The sequence below is a fragment of the Myxine glutinosa genome, chromosome 1 (genome assembly GCF_964187855.1).
Source record: "Myxine glutinosa chromosome 1, kmMyxGlut1.1, whole genome shotgun sequence".
NCBI classification, from domain to species: Eukaryota; Metazoa; Chordata; class Myxini; order Myxiniformes; family Myxinidae; genus Myxine; species Myxine glutinosa.
Window position 1 is genome coordinate 119,341,276 of NC_136261.1, and position 22,707 is coordinate 119,363,982.

Below are 22,707 nucleotides of genomic sequence, written 5' to 3' on the forward strand. Positions count from 1 at the left end.
GAGGTGCAACTTTCTTTCGATTTTTCCAAGACAGTGCTTGTACCACGTGACTTATGACGTCATAATTATCATTTTAAAAATTCCACAGGAGGAGCCACTCATATTCTGAAAATTTCGTGCCAATCGCACTAACAGTTGCAGGGGAATTTTTTTTCATACTGATCAGATCGAGCGTTGTACTTGTCAAATTATGATGTCATAATTAAGGCACCGATGACATCATCATCATCATCAACATATCTTATTCCCCATGGGGAGTACTTGACAATGAGCCATGTTTCCATTTTTCCTTTGAGCGGTTTCGAAGATATGGGGGTGTAACGTTTTTCCAAGATGGCGTCCATAACACGTGACCTATGACGTCATAATTATGAATTAAAAGGGTAGACGGTACAAAACAAATTGACACTACAAGGAATTGCAGGAATGAATTTGGAGATTGAAATATGTGGATTTGGGGTGTATTAAAGGGGGTAGAAAAGATAAAGGTTTGGATCAAGATAAGAGAAAATTTTTTTTTTTTTTTTTTTTTTGTATACAAGATCGAGGCTCGTGAAAGAGCGAACATTAATCACACAGAAAGACAAACCGACACATAAAACATATAACAGGGAGCGGTAGACAAGATGGGGAGAGAGGGGGAAGGACACAAACACAACATTTGAGAGCAGGGACCGAGAGACATGGAGACATCGAGAGATCTGAGAGAGGGCGAGGGCTTTGGGGGGGGGGGGGCGTGGGAAGGGGGCAGTGGGAGAGGTATAAAACATATGGACACTGCCAGGACTTCCAGGAAAGAAGTTGGAATTTCAAACAAGGTGGATCTGGGGTGAATTAGAGGGGGTAGAAAAGATCAAGGTTTTGGATGGGGGAAGATAAGAGATGGTGGTGAACAGCTGTTTTAAAGACCTGGAGGGAGGAGTGGGATTGAAGGGAGTGAGGGAGTTTGTTCCAGAGGCGGGAGAAAAGAGGAATGAAAGAGTGAAGGTGAGCGGAGAGCCGAGATTTCGGCAGTTTAACCATCAGAGGGTTGCTGGCAGATCTTGTGCGACCTGTAGGAATATTTGGGGGACAGAGCACAGAGAGAGCTGGGGGTGCAAGGCCGGAGAGGAGTCGGTAGAAGACAGAAAGACCACCTACCTGCCTGCGGTGAGTGAGTGAAAGGCCCTCAGAGATAGCTTCATCGCGGGAGATTCCAATAATTCTGAAAGCTTTGGTTTCAACAGCGTGAAGCCGAGCTAGGTGTGAGGCAGGAGCACCGGCCCATAGGGGAGAACAGTATTCCATTGAGCTGCGGATGAAAGCCTTGTATGTGGTGAGGAGCTCAGGTGTGCCGAGGAAGGACTTCGCACGACGGAGGATGCCCAGTCGGCGACTGGCTTTGGAGGCCAGCTTGGAAATGTGGTTTTCCCAAGAAAGATCATGGCAGATAGTGAGACCCAAATCTTGAGCGACAGAACTTCTTGGAGAGGATTGTTGAGAAAGTAGATGGGAGGGTTGTCCAGTCGATCTTTTCGGAGAGACATAGTAAGAGTGTGAGATTTGTCAGGATTGAAAGACATGTTCCACTTGTTTGACCAGTCTGTGATTTTGTCCAGGTCTTCAGAGAGTGAGGAGGCAGCAGACTGCCGATCTGAGGGAAGAGGAATGGAGCGGCAGAGAGTGGAGTCATCAGCAAAGAGATAGAGAGGATTTTCGAGAGAGTCAGAGAGATCATTGATGAAGACCAGAAAAAGCACGGGGCCCAGAACACTGCCTTGGGGAACTCCAGCCTGAACAGGAAGAGGAGATGAGAGAAACCCATTCAGGGCCACACGTTGACGACGACTAGAGAGGAAGTCCGCCAGCCATGCGTGGAGATTTCCATGGATACCAAAGGAGGAGAGTTTGGTGAGCAGAGCGGGGTGCCAGACCGTGTCGAAGGCACGTGATATGTCGAGGGAGACAGCTCTAATTTCCTGTTTGGCATTGAGGACCTCCATCCATTGTTGAGACAGCAGAAGCAGCATGTCCAGAGTAAGTGACCTGTAGGCAAGTATAAGTGAGCAGGCACACAAACACACACACACAAACCGGAGTGATCAACATACTTGTCAAAAAAAACTTGTTTTTGCCAAGTAACAAACAGAACCCCCCCCCTTCACATGCCTCCCCCCCTTCACATGCCTCCCCCCCTTCACATGCCTCCCCCCCAAAGCCCTCTCCCTCCCACAGATCTCTCGATGTCTCCATGTCTCTCGGTCCCTGCTCTCAAATGTTGTGTTTGTGTCCTTCCCCTCTCTCCCCATCTTGTCTACCGCTCCCGATGTTATTTGTTTTATGTGTCTGTTTGTCTTTCTGTGTGATTAATGTTCGCTCTTTCACGAGCTTCGATCTTGTATACAAAAAAAAAAAAAAAAAAAAACAACAACAACAACAACAACAACAACAAGAGTGACCTGGTCTGAAACCAAATTGATGATCAGAGATCAAGCCATTGGAGAAGAGGAAAGATTTCATATCAGAAGCAATGATGGATTCCATGACTTTGCTGATAATTGGGAGAAGGCTGATTGGTCTGTAGTTGCTAGGATCTGTTTTTGCACCTTTTTTGTGCAAAGCGGTGATGTTGGCTGATTTCCAAGCAGATGGCAGTTGACCTTGAGCAAAAGAGAGGGTGAAGAGAACAGAGAGAGGGTGAGATAGAGCAGCAGAGCAGGATTTTAGGACCCGTGGGCTGATGCCGTCGGGTCCAGTTGCAGAATCAGAGTCGAGGGTTGACAGAAACTTTTCCACCTTGTCAGGAGGAAAGGACACGGAGTCCAGGAGCAGCAGGGTACGACTGGGTATGGTGGGTACAGAGAGGGATGGGTTTGGGACACAAGATTTAGAGGCAAACACAGAGTTGAGGCATTCAGCTTTTTCACGTGCGGAGTCAGCTGTGTAGCCGTTTGAGGTAAGGGAGGGGATGGAGGGGGAACAAACACCAGAAACGGATTTGACCAGACGCCACCAGGATTTGGAGGAAGGAGACAGGTTTGAGAGTTCAATCTTGAGTGTGGAGAGATAGTGCTTCCTGGCACTCCTGAGGGTAGAAACACACTTGTTTCGAGCTTGGTGGAAGGAACTGAGATTGCCTTCAGTTGGATTTGCCTTCCAAGACGCAAAGGCAAGTTGTTTCAGGGCAACTGCCTCACCACAAGATTCAGTGTACCATGGACGGGAGGAAGGTTATGACAACTGAAGACGAGATGGGATAAATCTGTGCATGAGAGAGAGCAATTTACTTTGAAAGAATTCCCAGGATGAGTTGATGTCAGAGGCGGTAGAGATGGGAGACCAGTCCAGATGATTGATGGCTGCTTGAAGACCGTGCCAGTTGGCCTGAGTGAAATGCCAGACTCGTCGACGCTGAGCAGGCTCCCTGAGGATGGTCAGAGAGATGTCCACTTTAACAAGGACATGATCAGATGATCCGATCGGAGCAGAAGAAGAGCAGCAGACATTTTCAGGGAAGTTAGTCATAACCAAGTCCAGAAGAGAAGATGTTCCGTTGACTGAGATCCGGGTCGGGAAATTGACAGATTGTGTCAGTCCCAGTGAGTCGCAGAAGTCCTTTGCTGAGGAGCCATGGCTGGTGAGAGAGGTACCCACACCCAGCCAACTGGCATGATGACAGTTGAAATCACCACATATGAGGAAGAGAGAGTTGGGATGAGTAGATAGAAGTTGGTCCATATCATCAGACAGCGAGATGAAGATGGAGTCATCACTGTTTGGTGGACGGTACAACACACATATGAACAAGAGGTGGGAGCGAAGGGGAAGCCGTAGCCAGAGGTATTCCTGGGGGTGAGGTGGAGAGAGTGCAGTGCAGGGCGAGTGAGGAAGAGAGTTTTTGATAAAGATAGCAACCCCGCCTCCAGGACGAGGCTCAGGTCTATCATACCGGAGGAGGGAGTAGCCCGGGAGAGATACTATGGAATCAGAGACATCATAAAGGAGGAAAGTTTCTGTTAAGCAGATCACGTCTGGTTTGACAGAAGCAACCTGTATGGAGAGATCAGTTAAGTTTGAACGAAGGCCCCGGATGTTTGAGGTCCATACCGTTAATGAAGAGGAAGGGGGAGCATCAGATACAGAACAGGGGGGAGGAGGGGTAGGGTAAGATGTGGAAGAGGTGGAAGAGGTAGGGAGAGCTGTTGAAGGTGTGTCAGAGATTTCAGAATAGCTCGGAGAAAGGGAAGGATGGGGCGGACAAAAGGTTTGATGGTGATTGGGTGAGCCACAATGAGGTGTTATTTGAGGAGGGGGAAGAGCGAGGCAGAAGGTTGGGGGAGATGGAGGTGAGAGTTTGAAGGGGGAAGAAGCGGGGAGGACGCTTTGAGGAGGGGGAGTGAGAGGGGGGAAATTGAGAAGCAATGAGGGTGGGGAGATTTGAAGGGGAGGGGTGAGGGGGGAGTTTGGGAGGGAAGGGACAAGGGGAGGGATTTGAAAGGGATGGGATATGGGGGAGATTTGGAGGGGAGGGGTGAGGCAGGAGTCTAGGAGGGGAGGGGCGAGGGGGCGTCTTGGCGGGGAGGGGTGAGGGGGTAGTTTAGGAGGGAGGGGGCAAGGGGGGAGATTTGAAAGGGATGGGTGATGGGGAAGATTTGGAGGGGAGGGGTGATGGGGAAGATTTGGAGGGGAGGGGTTATGGGGAAGATTTGGAGGGGAGGGGTGAGATTGGATTTTTGAAAGTGTACGATTTATGGGAAACGAACATTTATTGCAAAATGAGTTTCTTGTGACCTTCGAGTTAAAAATACGTTTAAGGACGCTGGATGGAGGATGGAGTGCAGGAGAGTTTAGGGAATGTAGAAAAAAGGCACTATAGGAGATGGATATTTTTTTTGGGATGAATTGATTTGGTGAGCAAGTCGAAAGCAGCCTTTTAAAGAAGAAGAAGAAAAAGGTGTTATAAAATATGACGGAATACATAACTTGAGGGGAAAGTGTAAACATTGAAGGTTAATGAGTGAAAACTATCTGGGGAAATGGGGGAGAAACACGTGGTCGAAGAACGAACGAACGAATAAGAATGAATAAACGAATGAGAACAGAGAAGGAAATGTTTTTTTTTTTTGTTTTTTTTTTTGAGTTGAGATTTACACAAGGAAGTAGGCTATGGGTGAAAAGACTGGGAATACAGAGAACGAAAGTTATTGGATCACAAACGACGGACCACTGAGAGAAAAAACAAAGCCTCAAGGTTGTACAGTGCACACTGTACAAGGCCTTGCTCGCGACACGGCAAACAGACGATCAATTTATGAAAGATAAACACCGAGAAACAACCAAAGTTGCACACAATAACTTCACACACCGAAAGATAAATACAGTTTCGACAAAATACAATTGTGAACAGACTTAACTTCGAAAAACGTGGAGACCGTGTGGAGCTTCGAAAATCCCTGCCGCCGTCTCCAAGATCTCGCGACAATGTCAATGTCAAGATGGTGGTGAACAGCTGTTTTAAAGACCTGGAGGGAGGAGTGGCATTGAAGAGAGTGTGGGAGTTTGTTCCAGAGGCAGGAAAAAAGAGGAATAAAAGAGTGAAGGTGAGCAGAGAATCTTTATTTTGGCAGTTTCACCAGAAGAGGGTTGCTGGCAGTTCTTGTGTGTCCTGTAGGAATATATTGGGGGACACAGCACAGACCGAGCTGGGGTAGCTAGGCCAGAGAGGAGTCGATAGAAGACAGAAAGACCACCAACCTGCCTGCGGCGAGAGAGTGAAAGGCCCTCAGGATCAGCTTCATCGTGGGAGATACCAATGATCCTGAAAGCTTTGGTTTCTACAGCGTGAAGCCGAACTAGGTGTGAGGCAGGAGCACCAGCCCAGAGTGGAGAGCAGTATTCCACTGAGCTATGGATGAAAGCCTTGTATGTGGTGAGGAACTCAGTATGATGAGCTGAGATGTACAGTCACATGAAAAAGTAAGTACACCCTGTGTAAAGTTTTGACCTTTTCAACATATTTCAACATACAGCTATTTGATCTTCATTTCAACAATATTGATAGATAAAGGTGATATAATATAACAAATATCATGAAACATTTACATTTTATAGGCCATTGTATAATTTAGATGAACATAAATGCAAATTTCGCATGTGGAAAAAGTAAGTACACCCCTACATTTATCACTACTTCAAATACCTAAAATTAGAATCAGGTGCACCAGCTCAGGTGCAAATGATTAGAACATTGTTAGAGAGGATCTTGGAGGAACCTGTCTTATTTAAATCTCAGACATTTGGTTTGGTTTGCTCTTTGTTGATGAAGTGTGCGGCGTCACCATGCCTAGATCAAAAGAGCTCTCTGAGGCCTTCAGAAAGAAGGTTATAGATGCCTACGAGTCTGGGAAGGAATTTAAAAAGATCTCCTAACAATTTGAAATCAATCATTCGACTGTCCGGAAGATCATCTACAAGTGGAGAAGATTCCAAACAACTGCCAACTTGTTCAGGCCAGGCCACCCCAGCAAGTTCAGCCCAAGACCAGACCGCAAGATGCTGAAAGAGGTCTCTAAGAACCCCCAGAATGTCATCACGGGTCCTACAGGTAGCTCTTGCCGCTGTTGATGTCAAAGTGCATGAGTCGACCATTAGAAAGAGGCTGCACAAATTTGATCTACATGGGAGGTGTGCCAGGAGGAAACCTTTGCTGTCCAGAAAGAACATCAGGGCAATACTAAAGTTTGCCAATGAACATCTAGGCAAAGACAAGCACTTCTGGAACAATGTGCTCTGGACAGATGAGTCAAAGGTAGAGCTATTTGGCCACAGTACCAGAAGACATGTTTGGCAAAAACCAAAGACTGCATTTGAGCACAAGAACCTGATACCAACTGTAAAGCATGGTGGTGGAAATATTATGGTTTGGGGCAGCTTTGCTGCATCAGGGCCTGGGCAGCTCACCATCATGGAATCCACTATGAATTCTTCATTGTACCAGAGGTGAGGCTTGAGGATAATGTGAGGCCATCTGTCGGAGAGTTGAAGCTGAACCGAAGATGGACCTTGCAACATGACAATGACCCTAAACATACCAGTAAATCCACCAAGGAATGGCTGAAAAGAAAGAAATGGAGGGTTCTGGAATGGCCAAGTCAAAGTCCGGATCTAAATCCCATCGAGATGTTGTGGGGGGATTTGAAACGAGCTGTGCATGCAAGAAACCGCTCAAACATCGCACAACTGAAAGAATTCTGCATGTAGGAGTGGGCAAAAATTTATCCCAGTCGATGTCAGAGACTGGTAGACAGTTATTAGAAACGCCTACTTGAGGTTGTTTCTGCCAAAAGGGGCAATACCACCTATTAGAGCCAAGGGTGTACTTACTTTTTCCACATGCGAAATTTGCATTTATGGTTATTTAAATTATATACAATGGCCAAGAAAATGTAAATGTTTCATGATATTTGTTATATTATATCACCTTTATCTATCAATATTGTTGAAATGAAGATCAAATAGCTGTATGTTGAAATATGTTGAAAAAGTCAAAACTTTACATGGGGTGTACTTACTTTTTCACGTGACTGTATGTTGATGAAATGAGCAATGTATGATGTTTGATGATGATATGAGCCAATATGATGAGATGAGCCAAGGAAGGACTTCGCACAACGGAGGATGCCCTGTCGGCGACTGGCTTTGGAGGCCAGCCTGGAAATGTGGTTTTCCCAGGAAAGATCATGGCTGATGGTGAGATCCAAAAGCTTGAGTGACAGAACTTAAGCAACAACATGACAACAACAACAACTTATCCATGCAACAACAGCTCAGCCACAAAGTGGTAGGCCACACAAGCTCACAGAACAGGACCGCCGTGTGCTGAAGCGCATAGCATGTAAAAAATAGTCTGTCCTCAGTTGCAACACTCACCAACGAGTTCCAAAATGCCTCTGGAAGCAACATCAGCACAGCAACTGTTTGTCAGGAGCTTCATGAAATGGGTTTCCATGGCCAAGCAGCCACACACAAGCCTAAGATCACCATGTGCAATATCAAGCGTTGGCTGAGTGGTGTAAAGCTCGCCGCCATTGGACTCTGGAGCAGTGGAAACGCGTTCTCTGGAGTGATGAATTGCGCTTCGCCATCTGGCAGTCCGACGGACGAATCTGGGTTTGGCGGACGCCAGGAGAACGCTACTTTACCGAATGCATAGTACCAACTGTAAAGTTTGATGGAGGAGGAATAATGATCTGGGGCTGTTATTCATGGTTCAGGCTCGGCCCCTTTGTTCCAGTGAAGGGAAATCTTAAGGCGACAGCATACAGTGACATTCTAGACGATTGTGTGCTTCTATCTTTGTGGCAACAGTTTGGGGAAGGCCCTTTCCTGTTTCAGCATGACAATGGCCCCCGTGCACAAAGCGACGTCCATACAGAAATGGTTTGTCAAGATCGGTGTGGATGAACTTGACTGGCCTGCACAGAGCCCTGACCTCGACCCCATTGAACACCTTTGGGATGTATTGGAATGCCGAATGTGAGCCAGGCCTAATGGCCCAACATCAGTGCCCGACCTCACTAATGCTGTTGTGGCTGAATGGAAACAAATCCCCGCAGCAATGTTCCAATGTCTAGTGGAAAGCCTTCCCAGAAGAGTGGAGGCTGTTATAGCAGCAAAGGGGGGACCAACTCCATATTAATGCCCATGATTTTGGAATGAGATGTTCGATGTTCGGGTGTCCACATACTTTTGGTCATGTGGTGTCTATATGTTATTATTGTTATTCTTCAATACTGCATTATTATTATTTTTTCATTTTTTGTGTGCACTCATGACGTAGGTTTCCTTTTTTCCACATCGTGGAATATGTGACATTGACCTAACAGTCTTAAGGTTTGACAAAAACCAAGTGGTGATGAAATGCTCCAAAGTGTTGCCACATAGGCTGTGTCCAGTTACTGATGCCTGTTTTTATTTTCTCATTCCTAATAGCAGTGCATCATTCCTCTGCCAGGTCTGACAAAGTTACGTGTTGAAGCATGGCACGAGAGGTGGTTATATCGGGGATGGCTGGGCGGCTCCCAGAATCCGAAAACTTACAGGAGTTCTGGGATAACCTCTTGCAAGGTGTAGACATGGTTACAGAGGATGACCGGCGCTGGAAACCAGGTGGGAAGGGGAAGAAAGAGGAAGGTATCACTGCATTAACCGCCATGACAAAACTACCCCAAAAATTTGGGAATAAGTGAATTGCTTGCTTAATAAATAATTACTGAATGCTGAATAAAAGCTGAATGCCTCAACTCTGTGTTTGCCTCTAAATCTTGTGTCCCAAACCCATCCCTCTCTGTACCCACCGTACCCAGTCGTACCCAGCTGCTCCTGGACTCTGTGTCCTTTCCTCCTGACAAGGTGGAAAAGTTTCTGTCAACCCTCGACTCTGATTCTGCAACTGGACCTGACGGCATCAGCCCACGGGTCCTAAAGTCCTGTTCTTCCGCTCTTTCACTCCCTCTCACTGTTCTTTTCACCCTCTCTTTTGCTCAAGGTCATCTGCCGTCTGCTTGGAAATCAGCCAACATCACCGCTTTACACAAAAAAGGTGCAAAAACAGATCCTAGCAACCACAGACCAATCAGCCTTCTCCCAATTATCAGCAAAGTCATGGAAGCCATCATTGCTTCGGATATGAAATCTTTCCTCTTCTCCAATGGCTTGATCTCTGATCATCAATTTGGTTTCAGACCAGGTCACTCTACTCTGGACATGCTGCTTCTGCTGTCTCAACAATGGATGGAGGTCCTCAATGCCAAACAGGAAATTAGAGCTGTCTCCCTTGACATATCATGTGCCTTCGATACGGTCTGGCACCCCACTCTGCTCACCAAACTCTCCTCCTTTGGTATCCATGGAAATCTCCACGCATGGCTGGCAGACTTCCTCTCTAGTCGTAGTCAACGTGTGGCCCTGAATGGGTTTCTCTCATCTCCTCTTCCTTTTCAGGCTGGAGTTCCCCAAGGCAGTGTTCTGGGCCCTGTGCTATTTCTGGTCTTCATCAATGATCTCTCTGACTCTCTTGAAAATCCTCTATCTCTTTGCTGATGACTCCACTCTCTGCCGCTCCATTCCTCATCCCTCAGATAGGCAGTCTGCAGCCTCCTCACTCTCTGCAGACCTGGACAAAATCACAGACTGGGCAAACAAGTGGAACATGTCTTTCAATCCTGACAAATCTCACACTCTTACGATGTCTCTCCGAAAATACCAACTGGACAACCCTCCCATCCACTTTCTGAATAATCCTCTCCAAGAAGTTCTGTCACTCAAGGTTTTGGGTCTCACTATCTGCCATGATCTTTCCTGGGAAAACCACATTTCCTTTCTGGCCTCCAAAGCCAGTCGCCGACTGGGCATCCTCCGTCGTGCGAAGTCCTTCCTTGGCACACCTGAGCTCCTCACCACATACAAGGCTTTCATCCGCAGCTCAATGGAATACTGCTCTCCCCTCTGGGCTGGTGCTCCTGCCTCACACATAGCTCGTCTTCACGCTGTTGAAACCAAAGTGTTCGGAATCATTGGAATCTCCCGCGATGAAGCTACCTCCGAGGGCCTTTTACTTACTCACCGCAGGCAGGTTGGTGGTCTCTGTCTTCTACCGACACCTCTCCAGCCTTGCTCTTCCAGCTCTCTCTGGGCGCTGTCCCCCAAATATTCCTGAAGGTCGCACAAGATCTGCCTGCAACCCTCTTATGGTTAAACTGCCAAAATCAAGACTCTCTGCTCACCTTCACTCCTTCATTCCTCTTTTCTCCCGCTTCTGGAACAAACTCCCCCACTCTCTTCAATCCCACTCCTCCCTCCAGGTCTTTAAAACAGCTGTTCACCACCATCTCTTATCTTCCCCCATCCAAAACCTTGATCTTTTCTACCCCCGCTAATTTCTCCCCAAATCCACTTTTTTGAAATAGCAACGTCCTTCCTGGAAGTCCTTGGTGTCCTTGTGTTTATACTTCTCCCACCCCCCCCCCCCCTTCCCACGCTGCCTTCCCCCAAGCCCACTCCCTCCCACACATTTCCCGATGTCCCTGCTCGCAAATGTTGTTTATGTGCTTCCCTTTCTCTCCCCATCTTGTCTACCGCACCCCTTTTTATATACTTTGTTTGTTTGTTTGATTTGTTTGTGTGATAAATGTTAGCTCTTTCATGAGTCTCGATTCTGCATACAAAAAAAAAAAAAAAAAAAATTCATCCCCAAATGTTTTGATTTTCTTGTTGAAGTGAAGCCCATGTATCACAAACGAAGCATCTGACAAATCTGATCTTTAAAGGTAAATTGACTTAACATTTTATATATTCCTTGATTTTGAATCAGGATATTGGGCTAGCGGCTAGGGTGCCGGCTTAGGATCCTAGGATCCTGGGTTCGAATCTCGGTCGATCGCCGAATTAATGCCAGGGGGGTTGACTCAGCCTGTCATACCTTCCGAGGTCGGCTAATTGAGTACCAGTTCACTGGTAATTCCCTGTTTGTCGTTGAAGGCGGCAAAAAGGGTTGGCGTCAGGAAGGGCATCCGGCCGTAAAACATTGCTTCAAAAAGGGGACCAAAAAACAACAACTACCACGGTCCCCGAAAAGGCCAACCCCCGCTTCGCGGGGAAAAATGGCCTCTAAACGGTGGTACATATTTGTTAAATGCTTGAATTTTCTTTTTCCTGGCAGGTTTGTTTGGGCTACCAAAGCGCAATGGGAAACTCAAGGACATCAGCAGGTTTGATGCTACCTTCTTCGGTGTTCATGCAAAGCAGGTGAGGGTTGTCGTTCTGTCTTGTAGTACTTATGAATTCACGTTATTGTTACTACTAGGAGTATAGTAGTATTACTAGTATTAGTGTACTAATTACTGCCTTGAGTTAGTAAGTCAAGGTTCATTTTGGAAAGTGTGAGCCAGGATTTTTGGTCATATTGGTGCACTTGTACTTGCATTTCTGCACGTGCAGAGTATAAAAATTGGCCTTGAAAGCTTATTTTTTGAGATGGATGGATCGATGGATGGATGGACGGACTGACGGGATAAAATATATAGCTTCCCAGCCGGACTGATGCCAGGAGCTAAACATACATTTGATTAGATATGACAAAGGTATGAAATGGCCTGCAATTTGTAGGGCCTCTCTGTTAATCACACACTTCTCCTATAACCTGATCAGCACTTAAAAGAGTTATTCACACAAAATTTCCTATTGTGTGTTTTCTGCTTAAGGGCTGACAGGATGGCCTCGAAATGTGCACACTCACTTCTGGGCTGTCCAGCCTGGATTAGAATCCCGACCGAGCTATAAACTGTCATCCCGGTATTTCAATGGCTGGGTGATTCATCAACGTGTTCCATTCCTTGGATGGACGTTAAACTTGTGTCCCGTCTGCCTACATTGCTTGACGTTAAAGATCCTATGGTATCCTTCGTGAAGAGTAGGCGAGCCATCGCCGGCACAATGGACAAATTCCAAATTCCTGCCCTATCTTCTGCCGGGAGAGGGATATCAAACCGTCCAGCATGACCCTGGGGTAGAAACTGCTTTGCAGAACCAACTCTTTGTAACACAGATTATGGTACATCGGTCGTGTTATCTGTTTCATAAAATATAACGCCGATTATACAAGTGTAATTTTGGACCTTACCTGTCTCCACCAATACACAGGCAAACACAATGGATCCTCAGCTCAGATTAATCTTGGAACTCACTTACGAAGCGCTGATAGATGCAGGTAAGTACATTGCACAACGGTTCAAATTCACTGTAAAACTACAAACACAGCCGAGTAGGCTATCTTGAACATATTTGACACAACTTTGATGCTTCATAATTATTGCTGTCCCATGAGTGAATGGAATTCTTTTAATTATTTAGAGAATATACAGGGTGGGTGGTAATATATAAATATTATTATCTCTCTATATTATAAAATAAAGTTTTTGTTTGTTTGTTTGTCTGCGCAAGCTAATCTCTTGAACGGTGAAAGATAGGAAGAAACCTCCAATACAAAAAATGTCGGGACAGGCCCCGGGAAGGTTTTAGGCTAGGTGGCGAGACCGGTCGAGGCCCACCCACCTCGGCTGGGCTGGGCCCATTTCGCAATTAAAAGGTGAGCTGAATTATAGTAGTCAATCTTCTACGGCCGCGAGTAAAAGCTGAATTATAGTAGTAAATGCATTCAAAAATAACCAAAAATGTCGGGACTGGGCCCGGGAAAGTTATAGGCTAGGTGGCGAGGCCGGTCAAGGCCGCTTCGGCCAGGCTGGGCCCATTTCTCAATTAAAAGCTGAGCTGAATTATAGTAGTCAATCTTCTACGGCCACGAGTAAAAGCTGAATTATAGTAGCAAATTCATTCAAAAAGAACTAAAAATGTCGGGATGGGCCCCGGAAGGTTATAGGCTAGGTGGCGAGGCCGGTCGAGGCCGCTTCGGCTGGGCTGGGCCCATTTCGCAATTAAAAGCTGAGCTGAATTATAGTAGTCAATCTTCTACGGCCGCGAGTAAAAGCTGCATTATAGTAGTAAATTCATTCAAAAATAACCCGGGCAACGCCGGGTGCTTTCGGCTAGTATATATATATATATACACAGGGTGGTCCAGAAACCCTGGGCACATTTTGAAGAACGATACCTGCAACAAACAACTAAGTTTCTTATTGTTATTTGGTGCAAAACAAAACATGATTACTCATAAATGGATGTGACTGCTTCAACACGCACAGGCATCATGTGATACTCAACAGGGTGAGGGGCATCACATGATGTGGATCGGGGTGAGCTTCGCTCACTGTGCTGCATGCGTTTGTCTTTGCATTAGTTCAGTTCATTATTAATTAGACGCCCTAATATGACGGAGGATATCGTGAGACAGAATATACACGATGTATGCTTGTATTCTGTGTCTGGAAATTTGGCTGAAGTTTACAGACAACTTGTCAAAGAATGTGGTGCCGACGCAATTGACAGAAGAACCATCGGCAGAATAAACAAGCAGTTTGATGAAACCGGAAGCATTCTTCCAAAACAGTCACCAGGTAGGCCTCGTACTGTTCAAACTGGGGAAAGCAGAGTGGTCATTCAACAGCAACTCGACAGTGACAACCATTATCAACTCGTCGTTTATCAAACGTCACCAACATAAGCCGATCATCGATTCTAAGAATACTAAAATACCTTAATGCGAAACCATACAAACCCAGATTAATTCACCAACTATGAGGATGATTTTGACAGGCACATTGAGGCATGTGAGACATTGCTTGGGTTAATGGATATGGACAATGATTTGCAGAACAGGATCTTGTGGTCAGATGAATCCAAGTTTACTTTATCTGGTTCTGTGAATCATCATAACAGCATAATATGGGCAGCAGACAATTTACTTGTCTCATCTCTCGAACAATTTACAATTTACCAACCCACGATTTACTGTTGAGCACAACGTCCAGTATCAAGCTAGTGTGTCCGTCGGGGCAGGCATTTCTTCTGGAGGCATTGTTGGACCAATATTTTTCGAAGAAAATGTGAATGCTGCAAATTACCTTCTAATGTTGGAGCAGAATGTATTTCCACTCAATGATGGACAAATGTGGTTCATCCCTGATGGTGCGCCTGCTCATTATGCTGCCAGTGAACGTCAGGCCCTTGATTTGAACTTTACAGACAAATGGATTGGCCGTCGTGGTCCGGTTGAATAGCCGCAGTGGTCTTGTGATTTAACACCTTGTGATTTCTTCCTTTGGGGTTTCCTCAAACACAAAGTGTATGCGAGGAATCCTATGACCCTTCGAGACTTGAAACAATTCATCTGTAATGAGATTGATGCCTTAACGACTGAAACATGCAGAACTGTGCGTCAGAGTGTTTCGTCACAGCTATAGCTGTGCATAGACAATGAAGGAAAGCAGTTTGAACATTTGAACTGATCTGTTTCATGTTTTACGAGTCTGATTAGACTGTTTTATGAGTAATTATGTTTTGTTTTACACTAAAGAACAATAATAAACTTAGTTGTTTGTTTGTTGCAGGTACCGTTCTGTAAAATGTGCTCAGGGTTTCTGGACCACCCTGTGTATATATATATATATATATATATATATATATATATATATATATATATATATATATATATATATATACACATATACATACAGACTTGGCATTTAATATGGAATTTTTTTTTTGTGTGGGTGAACTTACTTTTCAAGATGTCTTAGAACCAAAAGTTCATTGGAATTATGTTGAAATTATTCTAGATTTTGTTAATGTGACCTTTAAAAGAAACAAAAACCACATTTGATATTTCGAAACAAATAAATTGATCCTTGAAAGTGATGTAAACTGATATCGAACTCAATTCATGGACAGTACTGTGTTAAACTTCTGTACGTTTTCCAGAAGTATCTCTTTATTTTGCACATTAGCCCAAATTGTTTTTAACAAAAACAAAAGTTTAATTATGACTGGGATTACAAACAGTAAAATTACAGTTCAGTACTTCGTGTAACCCCCACGAGCATTCAGGAGACCACGTACACGTTGAGGCATGCTGTTCATGAGATTTGCCAAGGTTTGGACAGGAATCGCTTGCCATGCAGTTACAATAGTCTGCTGCAATGCTGCAATTCACGTACAGAGGTCGGCTGCTGGTCCAAGTGGTCGATTTGACGCGTTAATTCTGCCCACAAGTTCTCGATCGGATTCATATCCGGGGACATGGCAGGCCACTCCATATGCTCGACACCACGGTCAGCAAGAAAGTGTTGGATCATGCGAGCACGATGAGGCCGTGCATTGTCATCTTGGAAGACAAAGTTTTCACGAAAGGCTGCACGAGCAAATGTAAGCAATGTTTCTTCCAGAATGTCCCTGTACTTGAACTGGTTCAGGTTTCCATTCAGAACAACCAGGTCATCATTTCCCCCTGCATGAAAAGCAGCCCAAATGGTCACCCCACCACCTCCAGCTTGGACTCTTGGCACTATACAATCTTTGTTGTAGGCTTCATGCACTTGTCTGCACACTCGGACGCGGCCATCTTGACGATAGACCAGAAATCTAGACTCGTCACTGAAGATCACGTGATTCCAGTGTCCTGGCTGCCATTGACGGTGCTCTCTGGCCCACTGCAATCGGTGCTGGCGGTGTTGTCTGGTCAGGCGTGGCTTTCTCAGGGGACGCCTGCCACGATAGCCTGCTTGAACCAGTCGTTGGTTGACTAGCCTTCTGGATACAGGCACATTTGTCAGTTGCTGCCACTCAGCCCTAAGCCGATTAGCTGACTTGGTACGGCCATTGCGGACTAACCGGTGCAGCTGGCGATCATCCCTCCTTGTGGTTCTACGGGGACGTCCTGGCCTCGGTATTGGAGTAGGGACACCCCTCTGAGCATTTCGTTTCAGGATCTTTGACACCTGACCTTGAGTGATGCCATACTGCCGAGCAATAGCACGCTGTTTCATGCCGTAATTTCGTAAAGCCACCACTCCATGACAAACAGCATTGTCGAGTTGAAGGACCATCTCCAGAGGAAGCGGCAATAACTTTTGGAGACGTACAGCAGGTGTTTTCCACTTATACAGAACGCAACAACCCTTGTATACCCGACTGTGAAGCCAATCATCAAATGCACCTGTCCGTATATTTTGCCATGCCACCTGTGATATAATCCTGTTGTTGACTTCTTGCTGCGACAGACAATCAGTGACATGGTTCTTTTAACAAATAAATCACCAAAGTGAAAAAGAAACTCACCAGATTGATATACTGAGTTAAGAAAGTAAACCCGTCAAGAAAAAAAATAAATTCCATATTAAATGCCAAGTCTGTATATATATATATATATATATGTATATATATATATATATATGTATATATATATATATATATATGTATATATATATATATATATGTATATATATATATATATATATGTATATATATATATATATATGTATATATATATATATATGTATATATATGTATATATATGTATATATATATATATGTATATATATGTATATATATATATATATGTATATATATATATATATGTATATATATATATATATATATATATGTATATATATATATATATATATATATATATCTATATATATATATATATATATTTATATATATATATATATATATATATATATATATATATATATATATCTATATATATATATATATATATATATATTGTTACGGGACCGCGGCGAGGATGTTGTTTGCCGAGCGGATGGCCGCCGCGCCCGAACAGTTACCCCGACTAACCCGATTCCTGAACGTTGGCCGAATCGCGCCACAGATATTCAATGGGGAAAAGACTAAAACGAAGGATGTAAAGAAGAAAGAAAGACAAAGGGTAAGAAATACAAATATAATTTATTTACTATTTACACAATTGAAAGAAACCAAGGAAGAAGGAAGGATAAGAAAATAAAATACAGAAGAGGAAAGGTGACACAGTGAAAATTGCTAGCTTATCTATTACAGTCTTAATTAACCCAGGGACAGAACAAACAAAGACAGACTCACACGAATGGGGAATGGAGGCAGGAACGATTGGCTGGACCGGGAGGAAGGTTCAGCTCGGACCACAAGCTGGAAGGCTTGGCAGGGCGCACACAAGCCGGGCCTCGTCAGGCTGGGAGCGAGCAGGGTGACGTCGTGCACTTCTCTCAAGGCTTCCCCCGCGCTTCTCTCGCGCACTTGTGTTAAAGGCTTCCCCCGCGTTTCTGTCGCACTTGTCTCAAGGCTTCCTTCTCGCTTCTGTCGCACTTGTCTCAAGGCTTCCTTCTCGCTTCTCTTCCCTCCTCGCGCACTTCTCTTCAAACGGCTTCTGTGCGCGCTCTTTATAATGCCGCGGGCAAATCAAGCCGCCGGCCTCTAGAACACGCCCATCGGTGAGCTCGCCTCGGCCCTGATTGGTCGGCACGGCCCTCTGGCTCCACCCTTGATGACGATGGGCGGGCACGCCCAGGATTCGGCAGCTCCTCCCCCTTCTTCTCCGAGCCTACCTCGTGGCGAATGGAGTCGCGGAGGGAACAGTTGGCAATTGCGGCTTTGGGAATGGGAATGAAAGGGGATCTATCTATTTGAATTCGGTGCAATGGAGTGTCAATTAATGGAAGACAAGGCCTTACCCTACTATACAGAATAAGGAAATAACTTTCAACAAAGGGGGAAATCTATGATTGGCTAACGTGATTGTTTATGAAATAACTACGGAACGACCTTTGACCTTTATACACAACTGGAGGCAGGAGGGTCCAGAATAAAGCAATCAAAAAAAAAACACAATCCTCATATCCACAACACTATATATATATATATATATATATATATATATATATATATATATATATATATATATATATATATATATATATATATATATGAAATGTTTGGGTCGTCGATATAGCACCACTTCTCAAAATTTTGATATGAAGTATATGTTGTGATCAATAACATTTCTTTCAAAAAATAACAAAAAGTATATAGTGCATTTCCAAGAATGTTTTGCAGCACATTGCCCACCTGCCAAGAAAGGTACTCCCACCCGGAGGGCTAGAGTGCCCATTAGTGATGATAACATATCAATGTAATTGACATTTGATAATGTCTAACTAAAGAAAATTTACAAACTTGGTTACTTGCTTTTCCCCTTGCAATCAAAAATTCTGCTGCTGCCTCCTACTCACTGAGGCTCTGAACATGTAGGAAGAGAGCTCATTCCACTTTTTTGGGGGGAGCATACACTTTCATGTTCTGGTTCCACCATTTGTAAAAATTGAATGCCTTATCAGACTCCAGTGTCGTCATTGCCTGAAACAAAACAGATATCCTGTCCAGAATTAATCATGTACCAGTATGCAGTATTTTCAAGCATTACCCCTGGGGCAGGACTTTGGGGCCACCTGGTATTTTGGACTGGAATTCAAATATTAATTTGGCCTGCCGATTGCTTCATTACTGATGCATGGCTATGTCGTTGATACGGTTTTGTCACACCATATCAAACCGTTTTGTCTGTCTGTGTCTGTCTGCAAACATCAGTTTATTATCGAGGGACAACTTGATTTCACTTGAATGTTATATTTTGAACATGAATCTGAACATCTACCTGCAGTTTAGCAGTACTTTCGCTCTGAATATGGAAAATTGTATGGAATCTTGTCCCGATCACCCATGCGAAGAGAGAAGTGAGGTATTAAATCTTTTTATGTAACCTTTTAAAACTTTTTTTTTTTTAATGTAATAATTTTTTTTTTTTAAATAACCTGTCTGGCAGTCAATAAAATTGAAAATCATTCCAAACACGAAACTTAATGTTTTTAAAGGACATGACAACAGGCACGAATAACTAATGTAACGTGTTAAACTAGAACGGCACTCAGTAGAGAGCATACCTCCGCCTATTTGGCCACATCGCTCAATGGTGAAGAAACACTTTAAAAATTCTACGAGCTGGATCCGGATCCGGATCTTCACCAAAATCTAATAATTTTGTCCTTGTCACACACACAACCTCTCTGCCAAATTTCGTCCGAATCCGTCCACAACTTTTTGAGATATCTTGTTCACAAACAAACGGACAGACAGACAGATAGGGGTGAAAACATAACCTCCATCCACCTTTGGTGGCGGAGGTAATAAGTGGTGTAAAAGATGCTGCATCAACTGCGGTAAACTTCTAAAAAGTGTTTTTCTACAACCTTTAAAATCTTTATTTTAGTTAAATTGAATTATATACTTGAACACTGTAGAACACAACTCGCCGTCTTGGCCCTTTCAAAAACCTTCTGTTTAGCAGTACGTACTTGTTGATAAAGGAATTGTAATACGTGTACTTGTCAATGTAATTTTGTTATTAATGCTTTACGGAGCTTCCCCTTTCCTAAAATAACATGGTCAAAATATTTTCAGCACAAAATGTACTTCTGATTATCATCATTCTATTGGAATAATCACTTCACTGATAACAGTATTTGTATTTTGAGCTTTCCTTCGTCAAGTTATTTAAATTTCCCTCATGATCTCATCTCTCGAACATATTTACTGTCCACCTGGTCTTGTCTTTATTTCTCTTGAATACTCTTTCATGATGCTTCTGATGCATCTTTCATCACCTTTCTGGCTCAAATGATGTTCCTCTGTGATATCCACTGCCCTCTGATCTATGAATCTCTCTTCTGGTGCCTCCATGTAATGACACACAAACGTTTTTATGCATCATGGGTAACTTGTGTTGAATTGTTTGTGTTCTGCCCTTGGTTTCACATCTGTATAGCATTGCCCCCATGACACTGACTACATACCCTCCTCTTTAACCCTGACTGCACTGGGGTTGTTTTGCAATCTTTGGGGATTTCAAATTCTCCTCCCATCACTTTTATCTCGAGGGTCTTGCACACATTTTGATACCACAATACCGTCCAAATCGGACTTGCCGTTCAGGTGTCACATGATAATTAGTAGTTGTCTCATGTCCTAAAAAAACTGCAATTTTTGCATACATTTTTGTACAATAAGCACATGTGGCTATGGGTTACATGCATTAGGACACTGATGGTGTAAATTAATGGGCCTGTAATTTCTTCTGTGTTTAGCATATTGTCAAAGACATACTGGATAATTATAGTATAATATAATTAGGCAATAATTAGACAAACATAGCATATTGTGGAAAAAAACAATTTTACCATTGCGTTCATTATGTGATGATATTTGCGAATGCAAATTTTCAAGTTCATCGGACCATCGACAGTCGATATCGGTCAGGGAAAGCTCAGAATCGCCCAGTGCAGATAGGGTTAAGAAAAGGGACATCTTGCTATTCGTGATGTTGCTGAGCTTCCCAAACATCGTCCAACCAGACTATATGCTTCTCTTTACTTCCTCTTTCCAATGGATCCTATGTTTGTTGTTTTTCCTCAAAAATCAAAGCAAAAAGTAATTACCTCCGCCACCGAAGGTGGATGGAGGTAATGTTTTCACCCCTATCTGTCTGTCTGTCTGTTTGTTTGTGAACAACCTATCTCAAAAGGTTTTGGTTGGATTCAGACGAAATTTGGCAGAGAGCTAGCGTATGTGACAAGAACGAAATGATTCGATTTTGGTGAAGATCCGGATCCGGATCCGGCTGCTCGAATTTTTAAAGTGATTCTTCACCTTTGGGAGATAGGGCCAAAAACGAGACATAGCTGGATATCTCAAAAAGTTGTGGACGGATTTGGACGAAACTTGGTGGGGAGGTTGCGTATGTGACAAGGAAGAAGTGATTCAATTTTGCTGAAGATTGGAATCTGGATCCGGATTGGAGAATTTTTAAAGTGATTTTGCACCACTGAGTGATCGGGTTAAAAGCGATACATCATAGCATGATATCTCAAAAACTTGTTGGACAGATTCGGACGAAACATGGTGAACAGGTTGGGTGTGTGACAACGACAAATCGATTCAATTTTGGTGAAGATCTGAATATGGATTCGGATACAAGAGTTATTTAATTTTTAGGTGATTCTTCACCATTGAGAGATCGGGTGAAAAGCGATATATAACACGATATTTAAAAAAGTTATGGATGAGTTATGACTAAACTTGGTGGACGAGTTGGTTAGGTGACAAGAACAAGCTGATTAGATTTTGGTTCAGGTCAGAATCCAGATCTGGCCTGTCAGTGGGACACAAAACATAAACTGTTCAGCCTGGCGGAGGTATGCTCTCTTCCGAGTGCCGTTCTAGTTTGTGAATGTGTCTCAGTGGACATGTCAGAATTAATTCTGTGAAATCTACACCTGCAGGCATCTCTCCGAGCAAACTGCGTGGCAGTAACACAGGTGTGTGGGTTGGAGTGAGTGGATCAGAAGCTGGAGAAGCCTTCAGCAAAGACCCAGAAACACTACTTGGATATAGTATGACAGGATGCCAGCGTGCCATGCTCGCCAACCGTCTCTCCTATTCTTTTGATTTCCGAGGTGAGGAGTGCCCAGCTTGCATTATACACAATGGAGGTTATAGTGTGTTACTGTATTGCCCTTTGGTTGAATCCCACTTGAATTATTTAAAAAGTAGACCTCACAGACTGAATTTGCCTCATGGTTGTTATATATATATATATAGGAGGAGTGTGTGTGTGTGTGTGTGTGTGTGTGTGTGTGTGTGTGTGTGTGTGTGTGTGTGTGTGTGTGTGTGTGTGTGTGTGTGTGTGTGTGTGTGTCTGTCTGGATGTCCGCTTATAACTCAAGAACTACACATCGGAGAAAAGTTTTAGACACAGATTCGGAATCAGCATAAAATCCTGGTGGTTATAGGCTACTTTGTATTTTAATATCAATGGTTTAAAAAACCGCGGCAGCTGCAATTCCATGGTGTAGTTTGTGGCGGCGCTATTGCCCCTTTCCGATCCTGCGGTTGCGCGTATGTACAGTATACTGTACGTACATATTTATATATTTTTAATGTGCTTTTTATTGTATTTTAAATTGTTTTTTAGCTTCTTTTATTGTTAATTTATGGACTATTGTATTTATTTTAAATATATTTTTAAGGAAAACAAATGTTTTCACGTCCGTAGGAGTGACGTAAAGTCGCACATAATGACAGAATGCGCGCCATTTTTTCGCGCCAAGAACGAACAAACGGTTTTTTTTTTTAGTTGAGATTTTATTCGAATTCGAATTCCAT

At 43.7% G+C, this 22,707-nt stretch overlaps 1 protein-coding gene across 5 annotated transcripts in view; it reads left to right on the forward strand.

Moving 5' to 3' along the window:
• FASN (fatty acid synthase) overlaps positions 1 to 22,707 on the forward strand; it is a 182,842-nt gene that overhangs the window by 25,875 nt on the left and 134,260 nt on the right. For 4 of the 5 annotated variants that reach the window (XM_068128067.2, XM_068128072.2, XM_068128070.2 and 1 more), the window contains exons 2-5: positions 8,993 to 9,147; positions 11,699 to 11,784; positions 12,679 to 12,745; positions 21,825 to 21,998. In XM_068128067.2, coding sequence (XP_067984168.2) covers positions 9,018 to 9,147; positions 11,699 to 11,784; positions 12,679 to 12,745; positions 21,825 to 21,998 — 457 coding nt within the window. In that variant the 5' untranslated portion in view covers positions 8,993 to 9,017. Of the gene's footprint in view, positions 1 to 8,970; positions 9,148 to 11,698; positions 11,785 to 12,678; positions 12,746 to 21,824; positions 21,999 to 22,707 lie in introns of all 5 variants that reach the window. The other variant, XM_068128069.2, reaches the window with a different exon arrangement.